Raw genomic sequence first — 15,791 nt, 5'->3', positions numbered from 1 at the left:
GGGATAAATAGCAAAGGTGAATTCAAGATGAACCTAGGTAAACATATGGGGAAGAAATAAATAGAATGATAGATTGATGGGCTAGTTGAAGTAAGGTAAGTGTAGGCTTTGGTAAAGCAGAAACATTTGTATATGCCTGCAGGGACAAATGGCTCATTTCTGTGTTATAAACATTTGATGTTTAGAAAAATGCAAACTAATTTTCACCTTTAATATCCATGGACCATGTTGAATTTCTCTCTGATTTACTGTCAACTCATTCAGCTGTGGGAAGCCGAGTAAAATGTGCAGAAAGTTGCTACTACCTAAATTACATTGGTAAAAGGCACAGGAATTCTCTTCTAAGAGGAGCATCATTTGTCTTTAGGAGTGTAGGAATAGTAGTATACCAGTCAGACTCTCAAACCTGTTCCAACATTCAATGAGATCATGACTGATCAATGGCCAAACTTCATGCACTTGCCTTTGGCTCCTTTGCCTTAACACCTTTGCTGAACAAAACTTTATCTATCTCATGTTTAAAGTTAACAACTAATTTAGCATCAAGTGCCATCTGTAGAAGAGAATTCTGAATCTCTATCATCCTTTATGTGTAGAAATTCTTCCTAACATCTCTCCTCAACGATTTAGTCCTGATTTTAAGACTATGTCCCCAGTTCTAGAATCTCAAATCAGTGGAAGTAGTTTATCTTTATCTACCCTGTCTTTTCCTGCTATCTTGAAGACTTTGATCAGATTGCCCCATTACCTTCTAAATCGAGAGAAAACATACCTAATTTGCAAAATCTGTCCTCATGACTTAATCCCTGAAATTTATTCTTGCCTCAGTACTTATGCACCATGTCTCTATGACACTTCCCTCATATTATCTTTTGTCTTGCCAAAGGCATTAATATTAACCACTGCTAAGACTGCCTGTGATTCCCGCTGCTGGCACTGTTTAAAGGCCAGCCGTGCACCTTTGTCAAGTACCGTCAGCCAGAGGTTGCCCTTCATCATACACATAGTGGGGTGGGAAACAAAAATAACCATTTCTCAGTGCAGGTAGGTGGCTTAGCTGACATTTCTGTGCAAGTGCACATTCATAAAGAAGACTGTAGGGGGACAGAACCCCTGACCCTGAATACCTCCGCCTTTCAGTTAGTGTGCCAGGACCCCTGGACTTGGCTGAGGAATACTCCCCTTAGACTTTGAAGCATGGCCATTTGGTTGATACACATCTGGTGTTCTGGTGTTCTGGTCTTGAGCATTGCTAGCATATAGTGCAGATATGGCATTAACAGAGCATGGTGCCTTACAAAAACATTTCCACAGGAGAAACATGACTGCTGACAACCATTACAAGCTGCCTGGCATTCTGTCTGTGTTAAATAGCAAGGCAAGACAGTGATACTGTCAGCATTTAAATTCTGGCTGAGGGGACAACACAGAAAAAGACAAAGCAGAGATTCAGTGAGCATCCAAATGAGCACAAAGAGAATGCTTGCTAAGACAGCAAGTGAAAAACCCTGAGGTGCATCCTGGTCCACTCTGTGAAATGGGTGCTTGTCCCTGGGTGCAAAATATCCTGGCCACAGCATTACAATAAAAGATGCCGATGCATTCCATATTGCAGTATTGAAGTGCGGTGAGTCAGTATTGGCCTTATGCCAACCTCTGTGGATAGGTCACTGCCTGTGGAGTGTGTCCTGAGATGTTTGGTAACTGCAGTTTAAGGTGGAAGCCCAGACAGGCAAGCAGTGAGCTATAGTCACTCGGTACCCACTCTGACTTTCATGTTGGGAATAGTCGCTTTGTAATTTCTGTCTGCAGGTAGGAGGATTGGATATGACTTGTCATTGAGGCAAAATCAGATAATAATGGCATGCTAATGTGTACAATGGATGCAAAAAACCTTCTCATCATTCATTGCTGAAGTTCTCATCTTACTGTTCAAAACTTGGTTGCATAATAGGACTATTTTTGCAAATCTCATTTCTTTTAAATTCATCCTAGTTTCCCAACTCACTTGCCAATGCCCACCTTGTTCAAATTGGAAAGATTCCACCAACAGTTCCATATCAAGTTGTTGTGTGGCTTGGAAGTGAACTTAACAAGTGGTAATCAAGATATTGCCAAGGCTTTGTAGCAGGCATGTGCAATGTGTGGTTGAGAGCTCTTGTATCATACTAAGCTGCACTCATACTTTTTCTAATATGTTGTTTAGAAAAATTGTATTTAGCTTTTCAAACATTCTGCAGTTGAACCTAGTCAAAAAGTGTGGTGCAGGAAAAGTGCAGCAGGTCAGGCAGCATCCTGCTGTGCTTTTCAGCACCACACTTTTCGACTCTGATCTCCAGTATCTGCAGTCGTCGCTTTCTCCTGCAGTTCCTAAACCTATCAAGATGTTAATTCCTTTTTATAATTTTTCCGTGAGCTTATGTTGAATCACGTTGGCAATGGATGACGAATTCCAGAAATCCAGTTTATAATTGATAGCTGTGTGGATACAGGATTAGTGACAATGATGTAGGTGATGGTGCAGACATGGAAATAACGTTTTCTAGTATTGGGTGGGAGGTGAGGTTTACATCGGAGCTTAGGATTGAATCAAACACAAAAGTTCTCCACAGCGTAATGCAGCCTGAGAAAATGACAAAGGGATAGAGTCCCTTAGCTTTACTCCAAGTTGAGCTGAGAAACTGTTATCATCCACTGTCAATGGCAGGCAGTCTGCAGACACAAAATGATTGTAAAATGAAGGAAAGTGATGGAAGTAGATCTGGACTGCCATTAATATGCCTGTTAGGGCTCAGACTATGGTCTTTAGACATTATAATCAAGACAAAGGAACCAACAAAGCATCATTGAGGGACTCTGCAAGAAACATGATAAGCCAGAGCTCAAAACAGCCAGAGCCAGTTAAGGCAGACATGACATAAGGTTAGTCCCATGAAGCTGGACTGCAGATGTCAATCAAAAATCAGAAAATAATACTGCAATTAAATAATATGTTTGAAGTCATGTTGAATGCAACAATTTGGAATGTAAATACTGTTATAATCCCAAACAGTACCACCAAATTTATGTTTTGACCTGCATTTGTGTTATTCAAAATATTCATCTTTTTGCAATGATTTTGTTGTACCTATCTAACAGAACGAGCTGGCTTTCCTACTAAAGCATTTGTTCATCTTATCTACCCAATAAACATTGCCACGGCTGATGTAACTTAAGGTCAACTTACCACATTTCAATATTGAACACTCCTTGCACATACACCAAAACGTCAGCGTTTTGCATTGATTGTCAAATTTTTTGAGGGCTTAGTTAATGCATATTTGCTAGCTTTGCCTTTTTCCTATCCTATCCTGTTGCTGATTGACCAAGTCATGTAACTCAAGTGGTGATAAAAGGAGTCCATCTTAGTACCTGTCAGCCACATCTTGTACTTTTGAACACCTATGCATTATGAAACAGTAACTTTCTTTTACATCTTGCAGCCATATCTGAAACTTAGTTCAGTTTTGAATCTGTTTTACTAAGATTGAACCTTAGTTGAACTTGAATTTAAATTGGAATTTGTTTGCCAGGACTATCACCAGGCCTCAGTCAGAATATCTACAAATCATCAGTAACAATATTGAGTTAATTTAAAGTGCCTGTCTATAATGCAACAAAAAAAAAGATAATGACCTGGAGCTGGAGCTTGGGGTGGTGAATAAATTATACCTGTGACCTGAGCCTGAATTAAGTTTTTAAAAAAGTCTTATGCAGCACTAAGCAAGATTTAGGTCTTTTGGGACTAGATTTATTGTTTACAATTAACAAAGCATTTTTAAATTTATGTGACACAGACTTTCATTGCCTTCACAATAACTTATCTGATATAGCCTCTGACAGTCCTAACATTTTGGATATTTGTGAACCATTCTCAAAGAACCAGGCAATAAGTATGAGGATAACCATCCTCAGCAACAGTTTATTTTGGTAGCTCCAAGGTGCATCGTCTAACAGAAATATTCCCTGTTTTGGCATCAGTTGTCAACCCCTGTCAGACAAGATTTGAAATCTAATATATTTGAAACCCTGTTGGCTGAAAATGTCCTCAGAGAAGATGCTTCTTGCAGAAGTTCATAACTCTTCTCTTGCTTTCAATCTTATCTTCTCTTGCCGTCACAAGATTGTTATGTAGTCCCAGGTGTTCCGTTTCCACAATCAGCAGGTTGTACTTTTACCACGAAAACCGTCAAGGAAACAGAAACTTCCCATGTTGCATTTTCACACTTTCTTCAGATCTTTCTCAATGTTAAAAGATGCATCATATTTGATATTGTTTAGAGATCTTACGTTAAGAAGGATTTCAGAAAAAAAATATTTATTTCAAGCTTTGTAGAAATAGCTAGAGTGGTTTCTTTTGAAAAGTTCATTCCAAGGTCACTGTGGACAGATTTCTTCTAATTTTTGTAAATTCATATGATGTGATAGTTGCTTGTTTTGCTGTAGAACCTATTGGGGTTGTTTTGAAGAGTGACTGGCTTAGAGAGATTCTTGTTTTATTGGAATCAGTTGGACGAAAGCCTGCTAAGAACAAGCTTCTTAGGTGATTTTTCCAGTTTCTGAACTTAAACCCTCTTGCTGAGTTCAGCATGAAACCTGTTAGCTCTTTTGAAAGTGTGTTTGAGGGAATATCTCAAGCTTGTATTTCTTAAACAAGTTGTGTCTTCAAGACTCCTGAGACAGGTATGAAAATGTCAGAGCAACAGACTCTGGAACATTATATGTTTTATTATTTTCTTTTCAAGAAAAACTGAGAAATTTTCTTTTTTTTTCTGAAGAGTAAGTTTGTGCGGTTGTGTATATTTTGGGAATATTTAGAGGAATCAGCATTCATACTTGCATATTACTGACTATGTATGTTAACTAATTAATGTTTCATCATTGAATAAATTTATTTTGAAAGTAAAGCAATAAATATATTTAAGAAACCAGGTTGTTGCATATTGTTTAGACCTGATATGGATAAGGCATTTAATTGGTCACCTTGATAATTGGGAAAAGTAGTTCTATTTAATTTGTGACCCATGGAGTATTGGGAATACAGTATAGTGCACTCCTTTAACCTAATTCAAATTAATGGAAAAACAGCACAAATGTGGACCTAAATTGTTGGTAGATCTTGAGCACTTCTTCTGAACTGTTAAACTCACTGAGCTAATTCTAAACACAAAATAGCATGGAAATGCAAGTGTGAGACACAGATTTCCAGGTGGATTCAAGTACATGACCTTCTACCAACTTAGCATGATGTTTCCATGCCATTTATGCTCTTGTGCCAATTATTTCTATTAAATCCACAGTGAAGTATGGAACAGCGGCTGCTTTATATATGCAAAACACTTGGAGATTTTGCCAGAAAGGAAGCACAAAGCAATTGCTCTTTAAACAGACACATTGATGATGATATCGTGAGCATGAGTCTCTTCCTCTTAGCCTCGTGCCCCTAGGGCTTTGCTTGACAGGTAGTGATGCTGATGGTGGAACTTACTTCCTGTTTCCAACCCTTTAAGATCTGAGCAGAGTGCAAACTTCTGTGGATCACCAAGTTAGTCTTAAGTGTGAACGTGGCAACCTACTACCTCAGAACCTGAAAGCTCTGAAACCAGCAAATGTCTCTGCTGCTTTTCATTACTGCCAGAAAATCCGGTTTTCCTTCTGCGTTTCAAGGTGAGAGTTAGATCAATTGCAAACAGCAGATGACAAGTGTTGTTGGCACATAGCGAATGACAAATCTTGAACAGCACAGTTCACCGTAAAAATATCTCGAAGTGTTTCTGCACCATTCTGACCATCAAACATGACTTATTAAATGCCATTTCTAGAAATTGGCTCTGCTAAACTTTAGCAGTAGCTACTTGTCCCTGTGTGATTTAGTTACGTTTAATACCAGCTTCACTGTATAATTGTGTATAATTAAACCTAACCCCCAAGTACTTCTTTTCAGCTGACCTGGTATCTCATTTTTCAGTTATATAATTGTCATTTTTCAGTTGCTTTTTTTTCATCAAAATAAGCTTTGTGAGTAATTTATTTGAAGCCCATGATTATGCATTAGTATTAAAAGTTGTAGTATGTTTGTAACTACTGTGTGAAATAATTGTTTATTCAACTTAAGTACCCCAAGTGGGAAAAAGCCTTTATTAAATAAAACATGTGGTTCTTACTATGCTCAATAATGTACCTGCTTTTTTTTCAGTCAATCAAATAAAGAGAAAGCTGCTTTACTTCGCATGAAAAACCAAATGGCAGCAGATCTAGAGAAACTCTTGAATCAACGAGAGGTATTTGTTTTCAAATTATCTTACATTTGGCAGGACATAAAGACATAAGAAATAGGAAAGGCAATTGGTTACTGTTATTTTTTGGGGTTTTTTAAAAGCTGTTTCTAAGTCAGAATGGAACGAAAGATTGAAATGAGTTAATTTCAGCGAGGGAAAATGCGACACGAGTTCCAATGGTTTGCAAGCTGCTGGCATAACAGATGTAGCAACCCATGGAAAACAAGAGAATTTAGTAAGTTAATGTTCACTTGGACTAATTATATAATTATAACTGATTGAACAAAGAAATTGAGCTATAGTAAGAAATGATCATGTACGAATGGCTATTTATGCTGTTGGAAGAACAATAGGCAGTGACCGGATTATTTTTTAAGCATGTACCTGACGTGGAAGTTTAGTGGGATTTTCTATGTTAAACACATTGGATGTTAGGGCAATGTACAGGGTATCTGTAAGTGCCATTCCTATCAAAACATTTTATTGTAATTGTAAGATGCAGTACCTTCATTTAACAAGTAATATGCGCACCTGCAAATTTAGCCATTAAAGAACAATTGAAATACATTCTACAATAGTTAAACATATTTACTTCCAGCAGTTTGACAGGCACAAAACAGTGCTACTGTGACAGATTTGATAAGAACTTGTAATCTTCATTGAAAATAAATCTACAGAAACCGTCAACAAAGAATATTCTACCCACATACTCAATAAAAACATATTCAAGGCTTTTGAAATTTGTCTTTGGTACACTGGAATTTATAAATAGTATAAGCTATAAGTATAAAAATCATATACAAAGATATCTGTAAATTATACTTTTAATTACTGTGAGATTCTTCAAATTATTTATGTTCCTCTTGTGCTGAACAACTAGAGTAAGAAAAATAACAGCATGCATAATGATGGCAGTGTGGTTAGAATAAAACTAACATTTTCAAGGTTTGAGTTTGAATCCATTTGTACTGACTGATGCGCTTTTGTCATGTTTTCGAAGAACGTGCATAAAAATATCTTTAATTCTGCGTATAATCAAAACATACTTCTCAAACGTTTTCCCGCCATGACCACAATTTGATGCTTCATGTTAGTTATGGGGGAAGATTAGAGGCAATGACTGGTAGGTGGTGTGCTACCTGAGAGAGTTGCAACAGTGGCACTGGGGGGAGAGCTGAGAGAGTGAAGAGGGGGTTGTTTCATTCTCAGAGTTTTAAATACAAAAGAGCACCTACTTCTCAAGGTTTTTCAAAATAGCATTTTCTAAGTTCAGCAGATTATGCCATGCCAGTTTTAAAAATACTCAGGTGATTAAGGTGCTGCATAACTTTTACCCTCAGTCATTGCTCCATGGTAGCCATTGCTGCTTTGGAGCTCATGACCCACAGCTTGGAAAAGCCTGGACAAGAATATAAACCAGGAGTAGACTACTTTACCCTTACCTCTGAAGTCAGTTGCACCATTCAGTTGGATTAAGGCTGTCCACAATAAACTTTAGTGATTTATTTACATGGACACTAAGATTATTTCGTCCTTGTTCCTCACTATTTGGAAAATATGCATTTATTTTCTTGGGTCGAGAATTAATGACCACCTATTTATCCAAATAAACTCCAAATTAAAACAATTTGGAGATGCCGGTGATGGACTGGGGTGTACAAAGTTAAAAATCACACAACAGCAGGTTATAGTCCAACAGGTTTAATTGGAAGCACACTAGCTTTCGGAGCGTCGCTCCCACAACCACCTGATGAAGGAGTGGTACTCCAAAAGCTAGTGTGCTTCCAATTAAACTTGTTGGACTATAACCTGGTTTCTCATTTGTCACAGCTGTGCCAACTCAACTAATCTGACCCCTTTTATAACATGCTCCTCCCATCTTCAATACTTACTCCACCTCTCAACTTAGTGTAATCAAAGCTTGGTTTAAAGCTCTCTATTCCTTGATCCAGATGTTTTCTATTCAGCCTGTTCAGAGATATAATTACATAGCTGCAGCAGGTCAGACTTGAACCTGGACCTCCTGATCCAGAGATAGGGGCACTGCAACTCTGCCACAAGACCCCTCCTTTTATGCTATGCGTTGATGAATATTATGAAAAGCTGCATCTTGTTGCGTATCCCTGCTAATCAAAAATGTACGCTTTAACTCTAGTGCCTGTCTTCCATCTCACAACTCCTTTCCAATTAATATCGCAAGGTTGCCTCCAAGTCTTTGTACATTGATTTTTACGAACTACTTTTCATGTGGGTGGCACGGTGGCACAGTGGTTAGCGCTGCTGCCTCACAGCACCAGAGACCCGGGTTTAATTCCTGCCTCAGGCGACTCTCTGTGTGGAGTTTGCACGTTCTCCCCGTGTCTGCGTGGGTTTCCTCTGGGTGCTCCGGTTTCCTCCCACAGTCCAAAGATGTGCAGGTCAGGTGAATTGGCCATGCTAAATTACCCATAATGTTAGGTAAGGGGTAAATGTAGGGGTACGGGTGGGTTGCGCTTTGGCGGGTCCATGTGGACTTGTTGGGCAGAAGGGCCTGTTTCCACACTGTAATGTTATCTAATCTAATGAAACTTAGCTTGGAATATTGGACAACACAATATCCACTTACACTCTCTTGAAATACAACACCAACCCTGTTGGGTTTTTTACATCAATCCAACAGCTTTACGGCAATTTTTACTGCTATCATTTTACTTCGAAATTTTTAAAAACTAAATTTAAATTTTCAAGCTGCCACAGTGGAAGTTGAACTCTTATTCAAAAGTCAAGTATTTACAATTTCAAGAAAAACTAATTCAATGTGAACATTAATTAATCACAGAGTCATAGAGATGTACAGCACGGAAACAGACCCTTCGGTCCAACTCGTCCATGCCGACCAGATATCCCAACTCAATCTAGTCTCACCTGTCAGAACCCGACCCATATCCCTCCAAACCCTCACTATCCACATACCCATCCAGATGCAATCGTACCAGCCTCCACCACTTCCTCTAGCAGCTCATTCCATACACGTACCACCCTCTGCGTGAAAAGGTTGCCCCTTAGATCTTTTATATCTTTCCCCTCTCACCCTAAACCTATGCCCTCTAGTTCTGGACTCCCCACCCCAGGGAAAAGACTGTCTATTTACCCTATCCATGCCCCTCATGATTTTATAAACCTCTATAAGGTCACCTCTTAACCTCCAACGCACCAGGAAAAACAGTCCCAGCCTGTGTAGCCTCTCCCTATAGCTCAAATCCTCCAATTCTGGCAACGTCCTTTTAAATCTTTTCTGAACCCTTTCAAGTTGCACAACATCCTTCTGATAGGAAGGATACCAGATTTGCGCGCAATGTTCCAAAAGTGGCCTAACCAATGTCTCGTACAGCTGCAAAATGACCTCCCAACTCCTGTACTCAATACTCTGACCACTATCCTACCTACCTGCGAATCCACTTTCAAGGAGCTATGAACCTGCACCCCAAGGTCTCTTTGTTCAGTAACACTACCCAGGACCTTACCATTAAGTGTACAAGTCCTGCTAAGATTTGTTTCCCAAAATGCAGAGCGTCACATTTATCTAAATTAGCTCCATCTGCCACTTCTCAGCCTATTGGCCCATCTGATCAAGATCCCGTTGTAATCTGAGGTAAACTTCTTTGCTGTCCACTGCACCTCCAATTTTGGTGTCATCTGCAAACTTACTAACTGTACCTCTTATGCTCACATCCAAATCATTTATGTAAGTGACAAAAAGTAGAGGACCCAGCACCGATCTTTGTGACACTCCACTGGTCACAGGCCTTCAGTCTGAAAAACAACCCTCCAACACCACACTCTGTCTTCTACCTTTAAGCCAGTTCTGTATTCAAATGGCTAGTTCTCCCTGTATTCCATGAGATATAACCTTGCTAACCAGTCTCCCACCGGAAACCTTGTCAAACACCTTACTGAAGTCCAAATATATCACGTTCACCACTCTGCCCTCATAATCTTCTTTGTTACTTGTTCAAAAAACTCAATCAAGTTTGTGAGACATGATTTCCCATGCACAAAGTTATGTTGACTATCCCTAATCCCCCTTGCCTTTCCAAATACATATACATCCTATCCCTCTGGATTCCTTCCAACAAGTTGCCCACCACTGACGTCAGGTTCATTGGCCTGTAGTTGCCTGGCTTGTCCTTACTACCCTTCTGAAACAGGCACCACGTTAGCCAATCTCCAGTCTTCCGGCACCTCACTTGTGACTATTGATGTTACAAATATCTCAGCAAGTGGCCCAGCAATCACTTCCCTAGCTTACTACCAGGTTCTAGGGTACACCTGATCTTGTCCTAGGGTTTTATCCACTTTTATTGCATTTCAAGACATCCAGCACTTCCTCCTCTATAATATGGACATTTTTCAAGATGTCACCATCTATTTCCCTACATTCTATATTTTCTATGTCCTTTTTCACAGTAAACACTGATGCAAAATACTCATTTAGTAAATCCCCCCCATCTTTTGCAGTTCCACACAAAGGCCGCCTTGCTGATCTTTGAGGGGCCCTATTCTCTCCCTAGTTACCCTTTTGTCCTTAATGTATTTGTAAAAACCCTTTAGATTCTCCTTAACTCTATTTGCCAAAGCTATCTCATGTCCCCTTTTTGCTCTCTTGATTTCTCTCTTAAGTATACTCCTACTGCCTTCATACCCTTCCAAAGATTCATTTGATCTATCCTGTCTATACCTGACATGCTTCCTCCTTTTTCTTAACCAAACTCTCAATACCTTTAGTCATCCAGCATTCCCTATACCTTCTAGCGTTTCCTTTCACCCTAACAGGAATATACTGTCTCTGTTCTCTCATTATCTCATTTCTGAAGGCTCCCATTTTCCAGCTATCCCTCTACCTGCAAACATTTGCCCCCAATCAGCTTTTCAAAGTTCTTGCCTCATACTGTCAAAATCAGCCGTCCTCCAATTTAGAACTTCAAATTTTAGATCTGGTCTATCACTAATGAAACATTGATAATTTGGTTGTCGAAAATAATATTTAGGGCATTTTTCTTTCGACTAAATGTTACGCAAAACATACCAGTCTTGCTGGCACAAATGAGTGTCACTATTAGACCTTATGCGTTGTTTACAACAATGCATTTTGCAAATCAATTTTTATATTGCTTCTGAATGTATTGATTTGGTGTGATGAACTTTAACTCTGAAGTTTAGTAATAAAGAAGTAATATGGTTTTAGTTAATACACACTATGGAATTATATCAACATATGGAGGTTTGGTTTTTAATATCAGGTATCTTTCAATTGCAATGTAATAATTTGAGAACCATCATCTGTATCTTATAGTCCTTAGATCATTAAAGCAGTTATTACAGCTGGTATAAAATGCGGCAAATGTTCAGTGCTAAAGGAATTATTCTGAAAGTAATTATATTTGGAGCTGGTGGGGTTGGTGATATTGGTGCATTAATCATATTTAATGGAACAACAAATATGCATGCTTCCTTGTGCCTTTTGAAAAGGAATCTCACTTTATAACTGAACACACCAGTGAAATCCATTGGAGAAAATTGAAGAAGACAACCTGCTTGTGTCACTTAAAGCTGTTTGTAGAATTGTTGGCCCAGTGTATCTCCAGATGTCTATTAATGAGGTTCAGCTGGCATGATAATTGGCAGAGGGCCCATGCTGCATAACAGAAGTGTTTGGCAACAAAATCTTTCTTGCTATTTTTACCTTACAATCCACCAAATCTTGAAATTGAGAATTGCTTTTGTAAACTGTCTTCATGCTTGGAGCATAAATCTTTGATCTTGTGCTCAAATCAGATTAATTTGTGCTACTTTCATCATTCAGTTATTCCGTGTAAAAGTATATGGTTTACATCACAACTTATCTACCTTTATACTTAAAACAGTCCCAGTGAATTCCCTTGGAGTAATTTTGCATACTGAGCTGGTCTCATCTTCAGCAAGTTGACATTAACTGTGTTGCCTTCCAGGACAGCTGCACTACACTGACAGCTTTTTTATATATGAGTTGCAAAATGTCCGGTGACTTACATGAGTGATCAAGTCACTGGTATACTAATTCCTACTTTGCTCTATTTAAACCCTTTTTTAAGCTATTTTGCATAAATGTAATTGCTTAGTTGTCATTTAAATACATTTTCATGCAAAAACCAACAGCATTTTATCAAAATTTTATGAATAAGTGCTGCTGAAGATGAAGTAATGAAACTGTCAATATCCTTGCAGTAAACTTAAATATCTACACAGATCTTCCAGTCTGAGGATTACCAGAGACCAGACATATGACCCATCACCATGGAATTGTCAAGGAGGCTTTAAGTTATAATGGGTAGTTCGCCTGTTCCCTGCTATTGTGTCTTCAACTTAGAGTTGAAGACTTGACAGTTCAACTGTACTTATCGGATAGTTACCCAGGAATGTTTAAAATTTAGCCAAACTGCAATTAAGTACAGAGCTAAGTGCAGAACTGATCCCATTCTGTTTATTCCCCATCACTATCAGTCTGACTCTTCAGCTAACCCCACCTACACACTGACCAGCACAACTATCATTCCTGACTATGCTAACACTAATTGCCTGACTAGCCCCTGAACGGATTACTCCTTTAACCTACCAGTCATCCCTGCCCACTAATGTCACTCACCCTACTCATTCATTATTCATGAATGTTCACTCTGGACATTCAAACTTATCTTAATGGCAGCTTTGCCATAAAAGAGGGCAAGACTTGTTTTCCCCAACTGTGATCTGATGGAATTGACTCAGGGATGCTGTGCTTTGTTGAATTGGAGGAGGCCAGGTAGGAAGAACCAGAAAGAAATCTGGAACAGTGTCATCTGAGAGAAAAGTTTGAACAGAACAGAAATTCTATGATGTTCTCTATTCCCCAAAACAAATCCAACAATGAATACTTTAAATACTAAATGTAAAAGGGGCAGTGTATTAAACAGGTATAAAAACAAAAGAAAGCGTTGCCTTATTTTGCCTCTTTAAAAATAGAATCTGAACTTTTCAAATGCACATTAACTTGCATCATCCTCTTTACGTTACCCAACTGTCAGGTGGGAAATGGGGAAGAGGCCCTATCTAGACTTTTGTTACTTTTGTACATTTTATTTACTCATTTAATTTTCTAATGTTATTTCTTAATGGATCTCAGAAATAAAAATAAGCAACCATGTTTAAATGATAGTTTAATGATGTGGTGACCAATAAACATTAAAATTCCACTCATTAACTTACAAAACTGCATGTACATTGCACCCATTAAAAAAATCAGCATATGGTGCTAAATAAAAAACAAACGAACTGCAGATGCTGTACATCAGAGACAAAAACAGAAGTTGCTCGAAAAGCTCAGCAGGTCTGGCAGCATCTATGGAGAGAAAGCAACAGTTCTGAGGTAAGGTCACCGGACTCGAAACATTAAATCTGCTTTCTCTCCACAGATGCTTCCAGACCTGCTGAGCTTTCCCAGTGATTTCTGTGTTTGGAGCATATGGTGCAGTTTTATGAGAATTTATTTAATGTACCTAGTCATTTTAAAATAAATCTTGGAAAGTTTGTTCCTCAATTAATTTTGAAACTTGAGAACTTATTGAAGTCATTTACATTGCTATCCTTGTGGAGGAACCATAAACCAAGATACTAAATTTACTGGGACTCACAAATAAAGAAATTGCCAACAGGATTCCTCTTTTTGTAGCTTTTAACTTATATCCGACATGTGAATTAAGAGGCAATTGATACGTAAAATAAAAATGTAAATTGTACATTTATTTGTCAATGCAATGAAGATGTGCATTATGCCACCACAAACATTTGTATCATTCCCACAAAAATGTGGCAGCATGTAGCTACCCAGTTCCACAATTTGCCATTCTTTGTACACATGATGTATATCAATATTCAAAGTGTTCTCTGACAACTGCTTTGTGTTCAAGTTTCACAGCTATGATTATCTTCAGCGAGGCAGAATTCTGTTGACCTTCTGCCTTTGTTACATGGCATCCCTGATGACTGAACATTCCAGAGTTCCTTTTCACCTAATCAACCTTTCACATCCCAATTGACGATATGGCCATTTCTGGTTCAGTATCAAGCTGTTCTGCATCTCTGAGCAATTCACTCATCTCCAGCTTTTAGATCTTTTTAGGCAGTTCATATCGCCTCCAAATTCTGCCTGATAAACAGATGTCGTCTTGAGCGAAATTTATTTCTTCTCATAAGATTTTGTTGTGTTCTTCTTTATGGTCAGCCTGTTTTCTTTTAGTGTCTTCATCTGTAACTTCACCCTCCAGTTCCTCTACTTGTAGATTTCCTTTGTGTATGAATCTCTCCTTCACGTTTGGGCATACTACACCTGGATCTCAACTTCTCTCCTATTGATACTGTTTTTGAGTCAAGAATTACCAGGTCAAGTAGATCAGTATTTGTTCTAGCAAGTGATCACTTGTGAGGGATTCTGACTTTCAAAAGTTATTTCCAAGCTGTCTCAAAAATAACTTAGCTTCTGTTTTACTTCCCTCATGGGACATGTACGGGGCTGACTGGGCCAGCATTTTATTATCCATCCCTAATTGCCCCAAGAAAGTGGTGATGAGCTCAGTCCACGTGTGAGAGATTGACCTACAATGAAGTCCGATTCTAAACTTCACTACATAAAAATACCTATGAAAGTACATGCACTGCATTTAAATCCCCTCAAGTACTTCATCACATATATTAAAAAAATAAGCATTTGTATTCATTATGCCAGAGCAAAAGTCTATTATTCTTTCAATACCATCTTTGGACTGGCAAATACAATGTGAATTTGCAGCCTTTTATTTATTCATGGGACGTGGGCATTCTGATTGTGCCAGTGTTTAATGCCCATGGACATTTTGTTGAAAATAGACTTTTTCTTTACTGTACCATTTACACATCCAAAACTGTCACACTTTATTGTCCTTCAAATGTCTATTTTTGAATTTTAGATCAGATATTAAAATGAATCTTTCAATTTACTTGTTAAATCAACACAAGTGTACATTAGCAGCAAAATTGGAGAGTAAAGCATTTTGTGGTTGTGTTGCTTGTCTGTGTTGATTATTTGCTTTAATATCAGTGATGTTTATATGTTTCAGGAATTGGCAGTAATGAAGCAAGTTCTGATAAATTTGCACAACAAGCAGCATGGTGATGGCTTACCAGTTTCTCGTGATGATCTCAAAAGTAATCCTATTGCCCAAGCAACAAAATTGTCTCTGAGCATCCCCCCACATGAGGATGAAAATGTCTACAAACCAAAACCAACTATTTTTGTAAGTTATCTTTTTCTTGGAACCAAAGAAAGCACTAGTTTTATTTTACCAGATCATTTTCTTTTATTTTTCGTGGGATGTGGCCATTGTCCGTTGGTCAACATTTATTGAGCGTCCCCAGTTCCCCTTGAGAAAGTCGTGGTGAGCTGCC

The 15,791-nt window shown here is 38.4% G+C and overlaps 1 protein-coding gene across 3 annotated transcripts in view; it reads left to right on the top strand.

Annotated features, from left to right (window-relative positions):
• pibf1 (progesterone immunomodulatory binding factor 1) overlaps nt 1-15,791 on the top strand; it is a 155,058-nt gene that overhangs the window by 130,388 nt on the left and 8,879 nt on the right. For 2 of the 3 annotated variants that reach the window (XM_072577979.1, XM_072577978.1), the window contains exons 16-17: nt 6,236-6,320; nt 15,464-15,640. In XM_072577979.1, the coding sequence (XP_072434080.1) occupies nt 6,236-6,320; nt 15,464-15,640 (262 nt within the window). Of the gene's footprint in view, nt 1-6,235; nt 6,321-15,463; nt 15,641-15,791 lie in introns of those variants that run through there. The other variant, XM_072577980.1, reaches the window with a different exon arrangement.

This window comes from Chiloscyllium punctatum, chromosome 9 (genome assembly GCF_047496795.1).
Source record: "Chiloscyllium punctatum isolate Juve2018m chromosome 9, sChiPun1.3, whole genome shotgun sequence".
NCBI classification, from domain to species: domain Eukaryota; kingdom Metazoa; phylum Chordata; class Chondrichthyes; order Orectolobiformes; family Hemiscylliidae; genus Chiloscyllium; species Chiloscyllium punctatum.
Note: the sequence above shows the minus strand (reverse complement) of the source record. Positions and strands in the feature narration are given on the sequence as shown.